At 42.3% G+C, this 20,508-nt stretch overlaps 1 protein-coding gene across 8 annotated transcripts in view; it reads right to left on the bottom strand.

The window, feature by feature from the left end:
• Positions 1–20,508, bottom strand: part of MCF2L2 (MCF.2 cell line derived transforming sequence-like 2) — a 152,139-nt gene that overhangs the window by 105,943 nt on the left and 25,688 nt on the right. For 7 of the 8 annotated variants that reach the window (XM_063167213.1, XM_063167214.1, XM_063167215.1 and 4 more), the window contains exons 2-3: positions 10,427–10,510; positions 2,624–2,738 (exon numbers count right to left, since the gene is read on the bottom strand). In XM_063167213.1, coding sequence (XP_063023283.1) covers positions 2,624–2,738; positions 10,427–10,510 — 199 coding nt within the window. Of the gene's footprint in view, positions 1–2,623; positions 2,739–10,426; positions 10,511–10,671; positions 10,956–20,508 lie in introns of those variants that run through there. The other variant, XM_063167216.1, reaches the window with a different exon arrangement.

Below are 20,508 nucleotides of genomic sequence, written 5' to 3'. Positions count from 1 at the left end.
CATGTACATACACCATGATGTTACTGAGTGTCTGTGGATGTGTTTGTACGCAGACTCCTTTGGTGGAGCAGTTGAACCACAGGGAAAATGAATCAGGTGACAAAAGTCTCACTGGGCTGATCTTCAACCCTATCATATGTTTTGTCAGATGAGCATATAAGATTAATTATTCCAGAGGGACTTAGAAAGTTACTAACACTAAGTGATGTTATCTGCAATCACAGAGCTTATCTCCACAACTAGCATGAACATTATTCTACAGGATATGCAAAGTCAGACACTATAAAAGACAGATATTCTCTCTACATTTGCCTGGAAAATTATGCTGATTTTTCTGGTTCACTAAGCTCTGAAGAAGGAAGTATTTTCTATGATAAATAGGTTGAAGGGCTTTTCAAACTATACCTCTTCTTACCTGATTCATGGCCATAACTTTGTAACTCCAGAAGAGTTAGAGACTGTTCTCTGTTCTTAGTCACTTTGTTGGATACCTTCACATCTTTCTTGAGAATTAAAGTAAAAGGTGGACAACTAGCAGTGAAATCACACACAGGAATACTCAGGCTATTACACAGGAATACTGTTATTTTACACACAGCCCTATCTAGTACACTAGTGCTGGCAAAAGTAACAATGCACACCCTTTACTGCTTGCTGAGGTACATGGCAGAGACACTGTGTGCATGGACCAGCCAACTGCAGATTGACAGAGCTCTGCTGCACCCAAACAGACCCACAGCTTGGGCCTCATTGAGTTTGAACTCTACATAATTATGTCATAAATCACACAAAGCTTGCTGCTCAGGTTCTTCTAAATTAACATCTTTCTCCCTCACCATTTACAGAGATAGTGGCAAGTTTCAAATGGTGATTCAAAAAATGCAGGCAGTCTTTCTAAAAGCACTGCAATAAAGTGCAATAAATATACTGGAAAATTCACATCCCTTCAGTGTGGTCTGTGATGAACCTAAGAGCCAAACCACAGTGCTGGTATGCAGAAAATGTACCTTGAAACCCCAGCTTGACCTTGAACAGGTCATTTAGAGCAAACTGAGCAGTCACTCAACACAAGTTCTGGTGATCCTGTCTGTGGAGTGAGATATTACTCACACGTATCTCAACATCTGTAAAATAGGTATATCACAGCTCTCCTGACTTACAAAGTTTTGAAACTCAGTTCTTCATTCTTTGCACATGGCTCTGGGATTCCTCAGGGGAAGAGAAGATAGAAGAGAACTGAAACTGTCTCAAAGCAAAGGTCCATCTAGCCTAACACCCTGACTCCAGTGTTGGTAGATATTGGCTGCTAAGACAAAGGCAGCAGGAAAATGAGAAGGACAGTATTTCTCTTCATATATTTTCTCCCAAGTCCCAGCATTAAGGAATAAATTAATTTCTTCAGCCTGGTTTGTATTTGAGTCATTGTGTCCAGCTGCCATTGATGGAGCAATCTTTCATGAATTTGGCTAATTTCTTTGAATGCATCTGTGCTTTTGGGCATCACACAGGCTGCAGAAGCTCAAAGGGTTTCTGTCTGTCATGTTGACAATGTAACACGCTGGTTCCCCACATGTGACAAAATCACTGGGAATCATCTCCCTGCATACCAAGTACAAAGAACTGAAAAACTACTTTTATGGTTTTCTCAGCCACTGCTGCTGTTGTATATACCCTGGGGCTGGTCACCCTCCCAGTCCTGAAGGAGTAAAGAAATACTCAAAACAGAGTTTCCCCTGGATGAACAAAAGTCCCACAGAGCAGAGTGAAACAATGAAGCTGTTAAGTTCACAGTATGTGGTTTCTCTCAGCTTGCTTTGGCAACCCTTTGGCCATGACTTTGGCAAATACACGTAGGTGGAGCTGTAAAACTTCTCACTCAGACTTGAAGGAGGCACGTTTTCTGCTATGATCCTCTGAGCACCTTTTTGCAGAAGACCACAGGAAATGATAAATTGTTGCTGTGCTTCTCACTAGTACAAACAGCCATGGTCTAGAGACAGGATCAGGGGAATGAAAAAATGTTAAGCTCTCTTAGATGAACAAAAAAATAATTCAGCAGTCAGGCCTTAGCACATTTCCTCAGAGGAGGGGAAGTCAGTTTGTTTCACTATCCTTATAAAGCTGCAGGCAAAAAGCAAGGAAAACATCCTGGCTGTGGAGCAATCTCCAAAGAAATGAAGTACCTGAAAGCACATGGTGCTTGCCAGAATCCTGTCAGTGGGGCACCTCACTTGCTTTCTCAGCAAAAGGAAAGCTGCACAGCAATGTGCACTCAGAGAAAAAGCAGTCATGGGGGCTGTGTAAGTAGGGCTCCTTCCTGAAGCAGCCCTTCCCTCATTACATCCAGTGCCCCTAAGGCTTCTCACAAACAACCCTCCCTTTGATCTGCCACCTTTGGTGCTGCTCTTCAGATCTATTCCTGTTCCAATTCAGTTCAACCTGCCCTGTGTGAAGCTCTCTCTTCCACGACACAATTCCTAGGGCCTCCAGTAGATAGGGAAGTTTCATAATGACTAGAGAGATGAGAGGCACTTGTTTGTCCTGGTAGCACCACTAAAATCAGTGAGCCATTGGGGAAGCAAAACTCTCTAGGAAATCAACAGAAATTTGTGCTTAGTCTCACCTGGGAATGCTGGTTAGATAAGTGACCACGTTCAGAAAATCATCATCAGGTATCTCACTGAATCCTGCAAATTCTGGAAAGGTTATAATGGGTGCCCCATCCTTCCCTCTTCCTCCTGAAAAAAAAAAAAAAAAAAGTCAAAGTTTAGAAGGTGATTTTATGACTTTGGACAGACTGGTCAGTACTCAAGTGGGAAGCACTGGCATATTTCTCCTTCTAAAGCACCCGCATCCAGTAATCATCAGCAGCTCCAACCACACAGAAGTTATGAGGGGTTTTCTCACCAGCTTGGGCTCAAAGCTGAGAGCAGACTGAGGGGGCAGCAGCACATAAAGCAACATGATGAAACAAAGCTTTTGTTACAGGTACCTTATTGCTTAGTTCTCCTTAAACAGGGTATTAAGGATATTTTCCCTGAGTCTTTCTCCTTTTTCTGCAATTTTTATATAAATCTACTTTTTGGACCAGGCTCATTGGCTGTAACAACCCAATACTGAGTGTATTTCTGCTGCAGACACAGTTTTCTGAGTCATTCATCACACACAGAGGACTCTTACCCAAGGGACAGCCAGTTTCTGGGCTTCTCTTTAGTAAAGAGGAAGCTGTGAGGCAGTAAATCACCTTCCTCAGGAAAATATCCAATAAATGATCCCATTGGGAGCATGGGAGCGGGGGGGGGGAAAGCCCATTCTCATTCCTTGAAAGCACCCTCTAAAACCCCATAAATAATCCCTGTTTCCAGGCTGCTCCCTTCCACCATTGCCTTTCCCTGTTGATAACCACAGCTGATGCCACAAGCCAGTTTCTCCTGCTCTGTTGGTGGTCATTGCAAGGAGGCGCTCCAGTAATTCCTGGCTATTTCTCTGTAGAGTGGACAGTCCCTTGCTAGTCCTGATCCTGCCTCTGCCCTATCCTCACAGCCTCAGTTGGATTATTTAAAATCCTTTCTGGCCAAGGAGAGCTGGAATGCTGTGGAATAAAATGTTTGCACAAGGTAAAACTCAGAGCTCTAGAAAATAGGAATTTTGAACAAGGAAACCCTTTTTCTTCTTGATATCTGGTGACATGGCATCAGCACATTACCTTCAGCCCCTCTTTTCCTTTCTGAAGCTTGGTTATTGCTTTGATTACATCTGAAAATGACTCAGTTGTGTGAGAACATTCACTAAACTCACCTTGCTAGGGAGAAAACAGGCCTACAGAGACTCAAAAGTGTCTCAGCCAAGAGAGAAAGCAAGAAAGCCATTATTCACACTGCACTGAATTGGATTTCAAATGCTGAGCAGAGCCACAGCCTCCACATTAACCTCCCCACTGGCCTTGGGGTGATGCCAAATGCTGATGCACGGCAGCTGGACCTCCAGCTGCACTGTCTGCAGTCAGCACTGATGTAGAATATGCTGCCTTGCAAGTTTGGTCAGGCTTTCCCCAGACTGCTGCACTCTAGACCAGCAGGTACCCAGTTAGGCTGGTTTGCTACAGATTCTCAGTGACATCTCCTGGACACAAACAGTAACAGCCAGGAAAATTTAATACCAAATTTGTCTGCTGTCTCTTTGTGCAAAGCTCAGTGTGTGCCAAGGTATTTCATACTTGGTATCTTGTGAGCATTCAAAGGATTTCTGGGCACCAAACTTTCTCATTCACATATTTCAAGTATGTGAGTATACTTCAAATGAGGAAGATGCAGTAACTTGGAATATTTCGGTTTAAAGCAGCAACATTTGCCACTGGAGGATAAGGTAGAGATTCCCCTGGATTCCCTACTTTAACACCTGATAGTTTAGCTGCAGTTACACTCAAGATTTGCTCAAACTACACATTTCAAAGGGTACTTCTAATGCTCCTGCTAATGAGGAGCTCTTTGTGTTCCTTTTATTTCATCTCCTGCATCTCCATTGACACATGTGCTCTTCTTCCCCTGGCCTCTTCCCTGAGCTGGATGAGGCAGGCTGATGATGCACTCTATGTATGTGGGTGTGTATTTTTGTCATGGGATCTTCTCCTATAAAAAGCCATCTAAAAAATGAATGTAAGCAGACTGAACATTGACTTCCTTTCACCACTGGCAACAAATCTAGGACACTTAGGAGCAGCCTCAGACTGAACATTCAACTAAGAGTCAGCAGCTCCTGCCTCTGACTCAGCCACAGGCCCTTTACAGCTCCTGATCTCCATCTCATTCTCCAAGGTGAAGGCAACATTTCCTGCTACAGCCACACCAGAACCTTCCAATGGTTCAGCAGAGCTGTATTTCAGACAGGGAAATAAACAAGGAAACCTTCAGTTCCTGCCACACCAGGAAATTAGGGAGAAGTTTGAGGGAGTTTGGTACTCAGAAATTGTTAAGTGCTATGATGAGAAGAGAGCAGAAATGTGTAAAGTGTTGAGTGACAAGAAATACCACAAATATGTTACAAATGGGTTTTTCCTGCCCATATCTGAACTTCCAGCAGTAGTTAAGTTATATAGGAAAATTATCTATATCCATTTGAATAAGAGATATAGGGGAAGCTCCTTAAATACCAAGGGTGTCTGGAAAACTCTCTCTTCAGTACAAGACAGCAATTCCATACATCTAAATGTTAATGCCATTTTTTTCCATACATCTAAATGTTAATGCCATTTTTTTCCTGACACTAATCCAAGAATTGCTGCAGTATGCAAATTTCTGCAGAATGTGGATTGATAAGCTGCAGCCCTTTTTCCCTGACCATCAACCTTTCTTTCTAGGGAGTTGCCACAAGATTTTTTCCAGTTCTTGAAATACTTTAGCTAGATACTATTCAGAGTCTTGAAAGGGCAGACAGCACAAACTAAAAGCCAACAGGGACAGTCTCCAGTCAGCACCATGGCCATAAGGACTGAGCACATGAAATTTGTCTTTTATGAAATTTAGAAGAGATAGCATACCAGCTGTATGAGGATTGTACAAGGTACCCATGGTAATGGGACCTTCACTAACTCTCAGGTGTGTCAATCCCCAAAGTCCCAGGACACAGAGCAGCATTCATAGCTGCTCCTATTGGACAGACTTTCCAGCAGCCAATGCAGCCTGGATAGCTGCTGCAGTGAAGATGGGGCCAGAAGAAAACAGCTGAAGTATGTGGGGAAGGAATATATGTGGGGAAGAAAAGGTTATGGCAGCTGAGAAAATTTAATTTTGCTTTGCAGTGTAAAGGGTGTGATTGACAAATGAGGTGTGAGTGCTGAATTCTGAGAGCTCTCACAGCTGAATCTGTATGTTGGTACGACTGATGTAAAAACAGAAAGCAACCACAACTGCAGGCCAAGGCCCTGAACACAATGAGGATCTTAGACAATCTCCCACTCCTCAGTTCCAGCCCTCCCATGCTTCCCACCCAGGCACAAAAAATATCCATGGTTGAGAAAATAAGGGGCTACACTTAAGTCCTGTTCTATAGCCAGCAGGTCTTCTAACTAGAGTTCACCAAATGTGCTGACTCCCCTGGGAAATAAAACCAAAACAAAAGGAAAGCACCAGCCTGACAAAGGGGCTATAGTCAGGAGAAGTTCCAAAAGTTAGTCTGCAAGTTTCCAGAGCTCACCTCCCCAGCCTGCCACAGACACTAACTCATCAGTTAGTACTGGAAAGTGTTCTCTCACTGCTGCTGATGCGTGCAGCCTCAACTGCTTGGGCCTGCCCACATGCAGAGAGCTCCCTGAGTCCTCACAGCCCAGCCCTGACTACAGTTCATCTCCTGGGTCAGACAGCCAAAAAGTCTAATGATACCTTGGCTACGTTTCATTGCTTTGGTCAAGTCTTGCTTTTTCTAAGCTCTGTTGTTTTGGTTTTCCATGTTGATTAAGAGTTGTGAATGATGAATTTCTCATTAAATCAAGTTTCCTGGGTCTCAATTTTTATAAAAGATCCAAACTGTCCTTTTGGCAAGGTCAGGCCAGGTTTTCCAAAAGGCTCAGTTTAAACAGGAAGCAGATGGCCAAATACCCTCCAGGCTTTGCAAATTAAATAAACTGGCTTCTGAGTCAGTTACCGTTTTCAGATATACTCTCCCATCCACTGAAGTCTGTTAGCAGGAGCAGAACACAAAGAAAATGATTCTCTCTGCTAATACATTTCGTGACAGTTTGCCTAATAAAGTCGTGATTTAGCAACATGATCCATTATTGCTGCAAATGGCAGATTGGGCTCTTTAACAGAGTAATTACAGATAAGAACAGGTTGTGAAGCTGCAGATAAAAAAGTGGGGGGGGGGGGGGGGGGAAGGAATGGTAGCAGTTCCAAGAGCAGATTGGTACAGCAGGACAGACAGAAAAAGTATTCTACTAGTGGTTCTTTATTCTTGAGTAAAAAACTGGTGTGTTAGAATAACCAGGCTGTCAGTACTACTCAACTTTGTGATCTAGTTCCCTTAACAGCTCCAGGAAACACACAAACCTAGCTGAGCACTCTGTGTTGTCACAGCTGTAGTCCATTAACTGAGAGTTTGGTTTTCAGGGAAAGGAAAGCGGCAGTAGTGATATCAAAGCTAGAATTTAACCACAAGGACCAGTACTCCAACCCGATCTCACAAGCTAAGCAGGGCTAAATCAGCACATGGGAAAAGAGATGACCAAAGTAAAATTCCATAATTAAGGACATTGCCTCATTACACTGCAGCCTTTTCCATGACCTCAGCAGACCAGGGAAGACTTTGGAGAATTTCCCTGTTCTTGGCGTGGACTAAGGTCTTGATTAGTCTGGTAGGTGGAGGACCAGGACAAACAGGAGGCTGTTAGCAGGTAATACATTCATTACAACTAGACCCTGACACAATCAAACACCCAACTCATCAGACTTGTTATATAATTCCTACCATCTGCTCAGAGACCACAAGACAGCCAGATCCTCTTAAGAAGTTTGCACACAGCAATAGTGGAGAGAAGTGTTCCTAATGAGTCATGTCCAGAGAAAACAAAGAGCCTTTGATTCAATCATTTTCCCCTTTCTTTTCTGCTTTACTGCAAGGAAACATTGTGAGTTCACTGCATCTGTCTCAGCTGCCAGCTGTAACTAAAAGGGTGGTATTAACTAAAGAAATACTCATTTATGACAAAGTTTACAACAGTGAACCAACCACTGACTTCCATTATCACTTGACAAATGCATTTGGGGTCAACAGGACTGAGCAGGAGAGCTTGACAAAGCCAGAGGCTGTGGAGTAACACAAACCAGAGTCAGTGCTGCATCCTCTGGGCTCTGCACTGGCATGGGAGAGGTGACTGGCTGTGCTCTGGGGGCTGCAGACTCCAGAATGAAAGAAATAACCCCATCTAGTATAAATCAGTGTACACCCCTGTTAGGAAGTTGTTCAGAGAAACATAATTTATGTGCACAACGCTCTACAAAAACATTGGAATTGCCTTTTAATGCCCAAGATGGTGACACCAAAGAACAGAAGGGTTTTTTTTTTCCCCAGACAGTGGCTACTGAGCTGCAACATTTCAATACGGGAAACCAGGAATAGGCTAAGTATCAAATTTTCAGCCACCATGTAGGCAAGCACTGAAGCACCAAAATATTTGTGGTTGCTGGTACCTAATGAAAAGCAGCTAACAGCATGCTTTGAGGAAAAGCTACAGAGCCATCTGGAAAAAAAATCTAAATCAAATGAGGTCATTTACATGTGAATTACTTTAATAAGTGAAATGAGGCAGAAGAGTGCCCAGTTTTGTCTTCATTGCATGAAAAAAAACCAATATTTTGCTAAAGGAAAAAGAAAGTTACATTATTTAGAGAAATGCATTTTTGAAAAGTAGAGTAATGTCTGGCTTGCACCTAAAGTTCTCTTTGCAGGAGGCAATAGAGAGTGAGGAAGATTCCTGCTATGTTTTACCTATGACTCACCAGTGGTCACCAACAGAATAAGACCAAAGGGGCTTCTAAGCCTTCCTTAACTTCTTCACATGCTACCATGGGGATTTTGGAGTGGAGGCACCCATGTTTCCAAATTTATCTGTAAACTTCAGACTGAAATCAAATTGGAAACTATGAACGACACTGCCCTGTTTTATAGTGGGATACTATTTCTGAACTGTACTGAGGAGATTTTGGATAAGCCTGAAAATTCTTAAAATGAGATTTGTTATTTAAGTAGATGGGGGCATGAAAGACACCTTCTCACTTTTCTTTGTTATTTGTTATTATTACTTCTATGTGGATGAGCCAGTTATTTGCTCATTCCTAACAAACAAGCTCCTCAACCTTGCCTTCTATGAAGAGTTATTTTTCAAGTCTTTAAGCAGCTCACATTTAAACAGCCTCATTTAAACACCTTTTTCATCTCTTCCAAGAATAAAAGAATCAGATAAATGTGAAGAGTTGAATTTGCTAAAATAGCAGGTGAGAATACAAGCACTGCTGAAATTATGAATCCATAAAGAAATATGAAAATTCTTTTTTTAAGTCTACCCTTGACATTTTTATTCCTTGTTTAATGTTCAAGCTGGAATTGGAAATGGGTTTTTTTCTTCCTGTTTAGTAAACCACTTTCCATAAGTTGCTCATTACATGCTGTATTCAGCTTTTGCTATTGGTCCCAAATGTTGCAAGGTAATGGAGTTCAAAAATAGCAACCCTCCACATTTTACTGGGTAGGCAATTGCATATGAGGCACTCAGTTCTCAACAATTCCTAGGGTTTGAGAAATTTAATGCAGTTCCAGACCCTGTCCTGCCCAGAGGGGTGTGCTCATCAGGAATTCTGGGAAGGTGGAACCCTGAGATGTTTTACTGCAGAAGAGAAGGCAGCGCCCTCTGCTCAGTCAATACCCTCTGCCTATTGCAAACCCTTTAGTAATTGAGTTTAGGAAACTGCCACAAGATCCTACCTGCAAGCCTCCAAAATCAAGTTTTGGTACTCAGAGCCTCATAAAGAATTCTGTGAAATTAGATTTCAATTTCTTTCGGCAACTTGGAATGTATTTTAAAATGCAAAGACAGAGCAAGAATTGGGCCTGCCAAGCTGACCATTTCCAGAGCTGGTTTGGTGCACTCTGTGCACTTTACAGCCACCAAGAGGGACAGGGTTTCCAAGAGGACCTTCTTATAATCTCAGCATTTTGTGCAAAATCATTACACCACTGTTTCTATGAGGAAAATGATCAGCAAATTCTGAATTTTCTTATTTGTAGAACAGACAGAAACAGAGACAAAAGGAGTTGCCAGAGGCCATGCAGTCAACAGCAGAGAGTGTTTTAGGACCTAGATAAGATTTTATCATCTACAGTATCCCAAAATAATGAATTAAATAATTTGCCAAATATTTCAGTATCAGCTCTTTCTTTAGGGAAGGAACTGCGTCACTTTGTGTGATTGCAAATTTCAGGCAAACAAAAGACTATGTAATAATCATATCTTTTAAAGATTAGAACCTTACATTTTAGCTATTAATCATTTCTAAAACAAAGGCAAATGAGGAAGAAGGGGGAGGTCATGAATAGATCCCTGATAGACCAACATCTTTTCCCACAAACAAGATGCTTGGACATTGTGCAAAGATATGTAGTGAAAGTTTTGTTTAATTTCTTGCCCTCTACATAGGTTCCTCCCAGCCCATTGTGGAGAACATGGAAAATTAACTTGCCTTAAAAAAGCAATTACAGCAGCTTGGCACTTTTCCATTCCATACACTGTGAATATCTGACTGTAGCAGCATTTCTCAGGAGCAATATGAAAATACTATTGCCACTGCTGTACAGAGCTGAAGGGTGACAGACAGCATGACACATTCCAGTATGTCTCCAAGAGAATCACAGAGTGTCATTACCAGCAACTTCTTACCTGACAAGATTGCAAATTGCCTGTGGAGCTGCTCTATTATATCCACTGCTACCAGCGGCCGAATCTCCTGCTGCATGATTTCATCTGTGCAAGGGAAAACAGAAATCTTCCGTGAGTTCATAAAGCCTCAATGACAATTTTTTCCTCCTTTAACAACCCAGCAAAACAAAGATGACACTCCAAGCCTAGCCAGACTATTGCCTGAGCTATTATATGACTATTGTGGTAAAGATTATGGTACTTACACAGTCTCCTCTTCAGCCTATTAACTTCATCTATTGCCTTGTGATTTCAGAGAGAGCTTTTCATAAAACAGCTCCAGCGGATTTGCCAGAGCTTGCCACAGGTTTGCTCAAGCTGACAGCTGCTCCTCACCACTTCAGGTTCCATATTAAGTCACTGCATTTGGCCTCCCACTACAGCAGTTTTTCAGTCTTTGAAGGAGTGAAATCTACTCCACATACATGGCCCTGTTCCACCCTGAACTCCCCGAGCTCTGCTGGAGGACTTTGTGTAGGCAGCCAATCCACAAGAGTTTCCTTTCCCGATGCTTTTTCCGCTACAAGCAAATTCATAGTAAAAGGAGGAAATCAGGGGCTCTGAGAGTTTCTTCTCATGAAAACAAAGCCTGTTATTTTAACTAAGCCTGTTAGTTTAAACACTAAAATGGTAAAAAGTAACTTGGCAAGCAGCTGGGCAAAAAATGACCTCAATTTTTGTGTGTGATCTATGGAGTGAAAAGTAATTATAGTTTCACATGGAGCTAATTTGATCTCTTTTTGTAACAGGTGCACCCAGTTATTTTCCCCACTCTTCACACCAGTCTAAAGCAGCAACATTTACAAGAAATATCTGCCAACTTAACTGGCAGGATCAAGGTTTATGTTCTGACGACACCTATTGGAACTACTCCTTTAGCCACTGTACAGAACAACAACCAGTTCTGGAGTTGTACAGATCACCTCTAAGTACCCAGACAGCAGGTGGAAGGAAGGAGGCTGGGTCCAGATAGACCACAGACCTCTCAGAGACTTGCCCAGCCCTCCAGGGTAACAAACCTGCCAGTAGTTAAGTTTGTGTTTGATGTTTGCCAATGTGAAGACATCATTAATATTAACCAGTCTTGAGCAAAACAGAAATTCCACCACACACCCAACTCCTATTTAGCTTTATTAGCTTGCTCTAAACATAGCTTGGTTTCTGGTTTCTAAATATCCTTTTTATTCAGAAGGTTTTTGTGATGTAAAGATAAAATGAAGCAAAAGAAACAAGAACTGCAGAGTACCAGCTAGTTCTTACCAAATCTCCTGCCTGGGCAAGACAAACCTCATGGGATTGCTGTAAAAGCCACACTCAGGAGGAGATGTTCAGATGATGAGAAAGGTGGTACAAAACACATTTGGTGACTAGGAATCACACATCCAATAAGTCGGTACAGTTCATACATTGACATGCTGGGAAAAGCAATTGCAGCAAAAGAAACCAGCAGGAGACAGAAAATCTGAGAAAACAAGGGAAGGTGCCTCACAGCCCAATGGGCAAATCAGATCATGTGGCTATGAAATGTCAGCAGTGTAGCCACAGCACTCAATGTCCCATTTGCACTTCCTCTAGGACAGTGCTTAAAGGTATTTACTCCCCAAAATGGAAGAATTTGTAATACCATCACAGCATAGACCTTGCAGTAATAGTCCCAGTCCTTGGACACATGATTGATTACCTAGGGCTGCTGGAGGAAGTTTTTAATCTTTGACTAGAAGAAAAGCTTGAAAAAAAATCTTATAAGCAAACAAAAAGACACAAGTCTGGGTTTGTTTCAAAGCTATGACATTTGCCTAGCACCAGTGAGCATTAATCATTTATATCTTCCACTGGCTTTATCCCAGGAAGCTCTGAAGCCTCTCTGATCTGAACTGCAAGCCAGAAGGCAGCAGGAAGTGCTGCTCACCCTCCTGGGTAGAAGCAAGGGACCATTTTTCTGTGGGACTGATATTCCAGCTGAGAAACCCCTTCTTCAGGGTGACGTGAGCTGGTATTGAGCTGACAGCCACAGGTTCATAGACACTTCAGAAAAACTTACTGATGACAGGCACATTTTAACACTACATGGCGCCAAGGGGAAGGTTTCAGGAAGCTGAAAAGCTGCAGGAACATGACAACTACCTTGTTTCATAGCATCCCTTGCTAATATCTACAGAGGACATTGGACAACTCCTGGTCACTTCAGAGCAGTCCTGTCCTCTGATAAAATCTGTATTTCTATAGGCATGCAACTCAAGATCTTATCAAAACCAACCAAGTGTCTGCAACATATTTATTTTGGGAAACTTGACTCAGACATTTCCCACCTTCTGTGTGATTGCTCTTGTGGTCTTCACTTTTTTTTTTTTTTTTCTTTTGAAGAGGCAGTTATTCATAGCCTCTGAAATTTCAAAAAGAAAAATTTAATTGTTTGGTGTTACATGAAACAATGCCAATCCCCTACACGGGTCATCAAAGATGAACATTTACATATACCATACAGTTCTTCATTACTTGAATTAATTGAATTTGTCAGGACAATTTAAATATGAATAAGGATGTGATAAAAGAGGAAAAAAAAAATAAAAGAAACAACTCAGTTCATGTACTCTTGGTTCTCCTCTTAAATTACTATAAATTAAATTCCTAGCAGAGGCCAGTTTCAATGCAGAAGAATTAGGCCTTACAGTTTTGCTTCCCAAGGTTTTCTACCAAGGGGGAGGAAAAGAAAAGCAATTACTACAGCCATCTGTCTGGCACAGCTTCTCCTCCTTCCCAGCTCTCCAGGGAGGCTCACTGCAACTGTGCTATCTGATCCTCAAGGGAAAGCCATTCAGTTATGCTTCATAATTCCTCATTCAACAATGCAACTTGCTTGGGCTTGCAAAAACACACTCATTCTGTGTCTCATCCAGCTCTGTGTGCTCCCACAGCAGGTCTGGAGGAGCTACACCAACAGCAGATGGTTTAAAACAACAAAGAATATCCCCTTGTTATGTCCTCTCTTCTCTGAGCAGACACAAACTAGTTTACATGCTAATGGCAACTAATTGTTTCCAACAGCACTGGAAAGGTGACCTGCTGGAGTGAGGGACTGGACTGCACCGGCAGATTGACACAGCAGTGCCTGTTGCTCCACCAAGGACAACCAAAGGCCACCAGCCACACCAGGACACTGGGGCTTCTTTGTTTTAAGTGGCTGGAGGCTACAACTGCCTGGCCTTCTGCTGACTGCAGGAGAGGATGGCTTCAATCCCCCATCTGAAGCCACTGCTCTTGGAATAATGGGCTACAAATTTCCAGAGCAAAGTTCATGTCTTCTTAATGACAGCCTAATATGTCATTCACAGTGAAAGAAGACAGCTGACAGTGAAAGAAAATCTTTTCTAAAATAGTCAAGTACATCAGCCTACTTCTACTTTGTGCAAGCTCTGTCAAAAGTTATGCTCAGAGTTCTCATAATTTTTTTGAGAAAAATCAGATTGCTGATGTGATGGGAAAGGGTCAGGCAAGATTAAGCATCAGGCCAGATATTTCTTGGTCAGATATTTCATTTTAAGAATGTGAAAGCACACCTTATATTATGTGTTCTCATGCTCCTTAGAAAGTACCAAAAGGCAAATCCAAAGTTTGAAAGTGGCAAAATTCCTACAGTCCAGAACATCTGCCAGGTCCTGAGTCTGCTTTGCTTCCACCAACAACAGCCAAGTCTAGCAGAGCTAAGTTAGATTTCAAGAATTAAACACGCTAAGGGAACAAATTTGCACATTTGACTGATAAGGTTTAAGCAGGCTAAAGGATTTGAAAATATTCCATCCCACCAGAATTCCCAGTTCAAGTCCTTGAGCAAAACATTTCCCTTTTTGAAGGTCAAAAAGAACTTCAAGGTTATTACATCAGAGAAAGAATCTCTTAGTTTGGAATCCTTTTTTAAAATTTCTATTTCTTTTTCTTTCTCACCCCTTGTTTACTTTCTGAAAATGTTTGTTTATTCCCTCAGCCCAGGCAGACAAACAGTGAGATCAGTTACTGATACAAGCTGCTGTGCTACAGATTGTTCTAAAGAGGAACTAAAAATCTAGCTATAAACAGAAGGGAAATCTCATCCTTTCTCTTATTCTTCTGCACATTCCTGCCACCTCTTTTTTTGCTCACCCATGTTGAGTCAACTGAAAACTAAGCCAGGAATAACATTATTGTAAATAAGGTGAAGCATCATTTCCTCAGTGATTGCTTCTGATCTGGGTTAGCTCTCTGCAAAGCTGCTTGAAGGGTACAAGTGCTGGTAATGCATAGGAGGGGTGGGGGTGGCAAAGCCAGGACTACCCTTCCAGGAGAGAATCACACTTAGGTCAGCTTAGGGCAAAAGCCAAAATGAAGCATAGGTGACTGGTATCAACTTCTCTCTCAGATCAATTTTTCACCAAGCACAACTGTAAAACCTACAAAGAGTATTTGTTTAAAAGCAATTTCTCCTCTCATTAAAGCCAAGTTTCATAGCAGAGTTTGGTAGCTGTCTCCCAAAGACTGAATCTTTCCAAAATATTTAAGTAACTCTTGGTCATGTTTGGAAGTATCTGTTTAGGTTGGTGGATTTTTAGTTGCAACAGCAACCCAGTTTTGTGTACACTTAGATAGTAGAAATCTGGAGAAGCAAGGTTAGGAGAAAGATCCTGTCTTGACTGATGCACTGCCAGCATGTTCCAAGCCCCTTGAGAAGGGGACAGATTGAGGCCATGGTGTGGAAGGAATTGCCTTGCAAATTTTCCCAAACAATCTCCATGAAAGGTTAGAAATGCACCCTTCCCTGAAGAGCTCAAAAAGCTGTGAGTCTCAGTGTCTACCTGGGCAGAAGCTGAACTGGTGCCTGATGTGATTTTCTGTCACACAGCAGATGGGCTCTGAAGTTTTCTCCTGACATCACACTGAGTCATGATTGGTATTTTCAGGGCATTCTGTGCAGTTTAATGATGGAGGTACAGCTTTACCTAGCCTGGCTCTGCAGGCACATATTCCTGCTGATTTTAAGTCTTTCAGGGAAGACTTCACATTCTTCGTATCACTGTATTTTTCAATTAATCTCATTTACTAAATTTGATGCTTATTTTAACATAAAATTATAAGAGTGGAGGTCACAGATTGAAAAGATCTGTTTAGAAGCTGTATTTTCCTGTGCTCCAGGAGTGGTTACAGACTTTAGTAAGCTGTTTTTACAGGCAGGCACAGTACACATTAGGACTCTATGGTTGATTTATAAGGGGAAGAAAGTAGAGCTGTTCATATATAAAACTGAAATCTTGCCCTCCCAAATGGAAATGCACCCTCTAGGCATGATGTCAGCTTTCTAAGCCAATGTCAAAATATTTTGGAATATACTTCCTTGGATGAAGAAACAGATTTTGCTGCTTTTTCCATTTAACCACTTCTTCAAAAACAGTCTTTGGATGTTCTTGTATGAAGGAGATTTTTTGTTTGTATTTAAAGTCTTAAATTTTATTGGTAAATAACAAAAATTTTAAAAGCTTTATTCTGCATAGGTAAACTCCCATTTTAATTTACTGTTGGTACATTCTGCAAAAACACATTGGTGTGTACAAATTTATACTTATAGCCACACTTCAAGGATTTCAATGACTATTTACTGACACCATACATTTGTGCACACATCTAGGAATTCTCCATTAATAATCCCCATAAAAGCTAAATTTACAAACTAATATAAAATTCTCAAAGCACTCTCCACTGTTCAGTTCAATTCATATCCTAGCCTATTATGAAGATACTTATAATACTGCTGTAAAATTGTAAGAGATAGATAAGAAATTATTAACAAATCTTCACTCTGCACTATGAATTATCCATAATCAGAAAAGATCTAAAGAAACATACCATACCACATCATCTGCTCAGCAAGATATTGCTTGATTTCACAGACCACCCCCTGGTAGGGGGATGCTACATCCTACTATCCACAAAACTGAAACTTCCCTAATAAAAGGCATTAAAGGCAAAGGTCCAATCTCAGCATTCAATAAATAAATCCAGATTTATAGCAGCATGGGACATCCTCTTGCCTAGTGCCTCAGCAGTAAAAACTTCTTGATAGTTTCTGATTTTTGCCAGAGAAAAGTTAATTCATCTTCTTCCCAATATCTGTCCTTCACAACAATGCTGGATTACTAAAACACAAATTTCTGCTCAGAAAATAGAAAAAAAGAATATTTCCATAATGTCATGTTAAAAACCATCATGAATAACAAAACCCACATGTGGAAAACTGCAAAGCTAAAATATGCTCACTACAATGCCTGGATGCTGAGCTAATCAAGAGATACAGCAGGCTGTACAGCAGAGTCCGTTCCTTTCTCCTAGAGCTAGCCAGGAGACAGTTTCATAGCTGAAACTCTATCTCAGAAGAATTCTAGCCACTGGCTCTGCCCTCAACTATTGCATCCAGCAAAATAATTTCAGAGCCTATTCACATAATTTCTGAGCTCAGGAGCTGAAGGGCTGGTTGCTTGCTCACTGCTGAACAGAGGCCAGTTAGTTAAAAAATATTTCCCTGGTTACTGTATCGGAGACAAACAGTGAGCCCCAGCAGGCAGGCACCTCTGCTGCCAGCAGCACTGAGTGTATCTCCGGGACAAACACTGCTCACAGCCCACCTCTGCCCGGGACAGCTCCCAGCCACCCTCCTGCAGCCTCCTCCACGTTGTCACCAGCAGCCCAGCTCAGAAGCCCAGCAGAAAAGCCACAGAAAGACAGGGCAAGGAGCGATGGTTCCCCTGCAGCCACTCACGATCCCTCCCCGGTGAGGCAGCGCGGCTCCTGCAGTGCCGCTGTGGCAATGAGCTCACCCGGGCACGGGGCAGCAGGGAGGGAGGGAGGGAGGGATGGAGAGAGAGGCCGCGCTCCCTGGGCAATCCTGGGGCCAACAGCGCTGCACCCAAGGCTGAGGCTCTGCTGGAGGAGTCTGCACAGAGCGCTTCGGAACAGCTGCAGGGCAAAGCGACAGCAGAGAGCTCCGAGTGCTCCGGGGCCGGGCTTAACCCTGCCCAGGTACAGCTGCCTCTCCACTCGGGCCCCTCCAAAGGGACACTGGGGAGGCTTTCACAGCTTGGCACAAACAATAAAAGGACAGCCCAACAAGCAACAAAACAGACTGACTTTCTCAGACTGAGGCATGGAAAGGGCTTTCATTGAAATAACTTTAAATAATAGGGTGTTCAGGGCCAAGGGAAACCAGCAGTGCTGCTGTGAATTGCTGTCTCGGGTACTATCCCAAAGGCACACCCACACATCAGAACACAGAGCTGTTATTTAAAGACAAGGGAGAAGACTGCACGAGACCTCTGAATTTGGTAGGAAACATGACCTCAGGTTTTGAACAGGGGAGTAATCATTTTGACATATTTAGTTCAATGAATACTTCAGAACACAAGTTTTCAGTGCATGAAGGGAATACACATGTGGCTTGAAGAAGGTGACATCACACCTTTAGCAGTCTGAAGCAATACTGGGAAGCAACATAAACATTAGGTAACTCATAAAATTTACTGTCCCTTTACTGCCACAACGCCCAGCAGCTCAGCTGCTTTAGATACAAGTCACTCTTCAGCCAGGCTACAGTAGCTGTCCCCTAGGATGTATGATGCAATGGTAATATCTTTCTTGTTCTGTGTCTTCAAGATCCAAAAAGACAAGTGTCATTCATTCTATAGATAGGGAAATTGAGGCACAGGGGTAGGAATCCCGGTCACCAGTCAACCTCAGTTTTTCCCAGCAGTAAATGGAGGAGCAGACCAAAGTTGTTTCTACAGACAGGCTACTGGACATTGGATCTCTCTTAAGGATAATACACCCAGGATTTCCATCCTTCTCCCATCAGCTAACCAACACAAACTATGATAATGCTTATAGTATAGCATGAGAAAACTAACAGGGTTTCTATGTAGTTACAAATGCATGCCAGATCTAAGCAGACATCACCATGCTTGGTACAAGATACACCTGAGAGCTTATGACACCTGCAGCTTTACAGACAGACACTACTTGGTGGATAAAGGTACAACAAGAGAGTGGCAAGATGCATGGATTTTACACTGCACTTCCTTTCTCAGCTTGCCAAACAAGTGAATTCACCAGCTGCAGTGTGCAATGTTACTCTCTGCTGCCTGTACCAGTTTAAACCACAGTTTGGCCACCAAACCAATGGTGTAACCAATGTACAAGATCTGTCTCCCATTCCAGACACGTTTTGCTCTCCTGGGAGCTTCCCCTCCCCTTCTGCTTGTGCAGAGTGAACAGACCAGAGCCCTGCTGGCCAGCGAGCCCAGCCCTGCCCCGGGGCAGCCCAGACAGCAGCAGGGCCTGTGCACAGCTGGGTCCCAGCCAGATGTGGGGGAGCCCACGGCCCCCTCCTGGCACCATCCCTCACCTGCCTCCCTGGGAGCACAGAGGGACAAGTGTCACATCGGTCCCAGTGGCTGATCAATGTGCCAGATGATTACAGTCTGAAAAGCACTTTAACCCTGTGTGTAGAGATGCTGCAGAGGCAGCAGAGCCAGCCGTGGAGTCAGCAGATGAAATGCCACTCTGCAAGTGAATGGAAATTACTAACTTTATATTTAGGATAAAAGGAGAACAATGAATTCACCATGGAAGGGACACCAAGAAATTCCTCAGGCCACTACATTCTCCTTGGGCAGTACTTTAAGTTTCATAAGATTAATTTACACATCAGACATTTTTTCATTTGGGTAATTAGTACAGGTAATTTCAGTATGCATTGGCAAAATGTCTTTGCCAAGCTGAAAAGGCTTAGTTGTGCCTCTCTCAGCAGAACAATATTTTGTACTATCCAAATATTGTCTCACCAGCCCACAGAATAGGGTAATACTGACATTTCAGTTTTTGTTACTGGGAAGCAACTATATTACACATTTAAGTATACTTTAAAAGAATAATAAAATTCAAGGACATGATCCTCTCTGGCTGCAATACACCCCAGTTTCCTTGAAATAACTTGCACCATGTCAGCATCTGTCTCCAAACATTCATGTGTTCACCTGTGGGTGTGGGCCACCAAAAGTATGACAAGAAATGGCTCATACCCAAATGCCTCTAACTCAGAGATCATATCCCAGATTCTTTCACTGCAGGACCAGAGAGAACCACTAGTTCATTGTGTTTGACTTGTTGAACACACAAGATGTTCATGGCAATTGGATTAAACCAGCATTTTAGAAAGCTCTTTAATCTTATGTTAAAGACTTCAGGCAACTGCAAATCTACTGTTTCCTCTAGAGAAGGCCTAACACAAAGAAATTGGCTTGTGTTTTACAGCTCCCACTTTGACTAACAGCCCACTGATTTCTATTGTGCTTTTGACTTGAAAATTTAAGTTGCCCCCCATTTCATCCATTCTCTGACAGATGTCACTTCTTGAGCCTAGGGGTAAAGTCAAGGGAAAATGGAACACAGTACTCCTTTACCCCTTCCCATTTCACCTCAGCTTTTCCCGATGCTAGCAAATTATGACCTTACTAATTAACAGTATCCCAATTTAAAAATCAGGTCTGCACTCCTGTAGACCTCCTCAGAGGCATCCCCAGAAGCACACTGTCTCAAGGTGTGACTCAGGAGTTTAGACAAATAGCCTAAACTGAACAATCCCCAGTATAATGACTCATAGGCACAGGTTCTGAATATAAATAAGGCATTGACTCTATGCAAAATAAAGATGCTGGGATATTCCAGCTTAGAAAAGGGTGAAAAAAACCAAAACGCTTGGTCAATAATTCTTGTCTGTTGTAAGAACCTGGAGGATTTTCTTCCCCTTGAAAAATGAAATTAACTAACAGGATCAGAAATTTGTGCAACAAGACACTTGCATAGTCCAAATGTTCATATATAGCTGGGCTGCTCCAACCAAGCATTTATTTATCATTATTTTATATTTGATCCTGAGTATCTCTAGTAGATAATGTGGTGAAGAAGCAAAGTCCATGTCTTAGAAAAGTCACTGGTCAGGCTAATCCATAGCAAGATTCAGGTAATAA

Source organism: Melospiza melodia, chromosome 12 (genome assembly GCF_035770615.1).
Source record: "Melospiza melodia melodia isolate bMelMel2 chromosome 12, bMelMel2.pri, whole genome shotgun sequence".
In the NCBI taxonomy this organism is placed as follows: domain Eukaryota; kingdom Metazoa; phylum Chordata; class Aves; order Passeriformes; family Passerellidae; genus Melospiza; species Melospiza melodia.
This window is presented reverse-complemented; position numbering and strand designations above follow the sequence as displayed.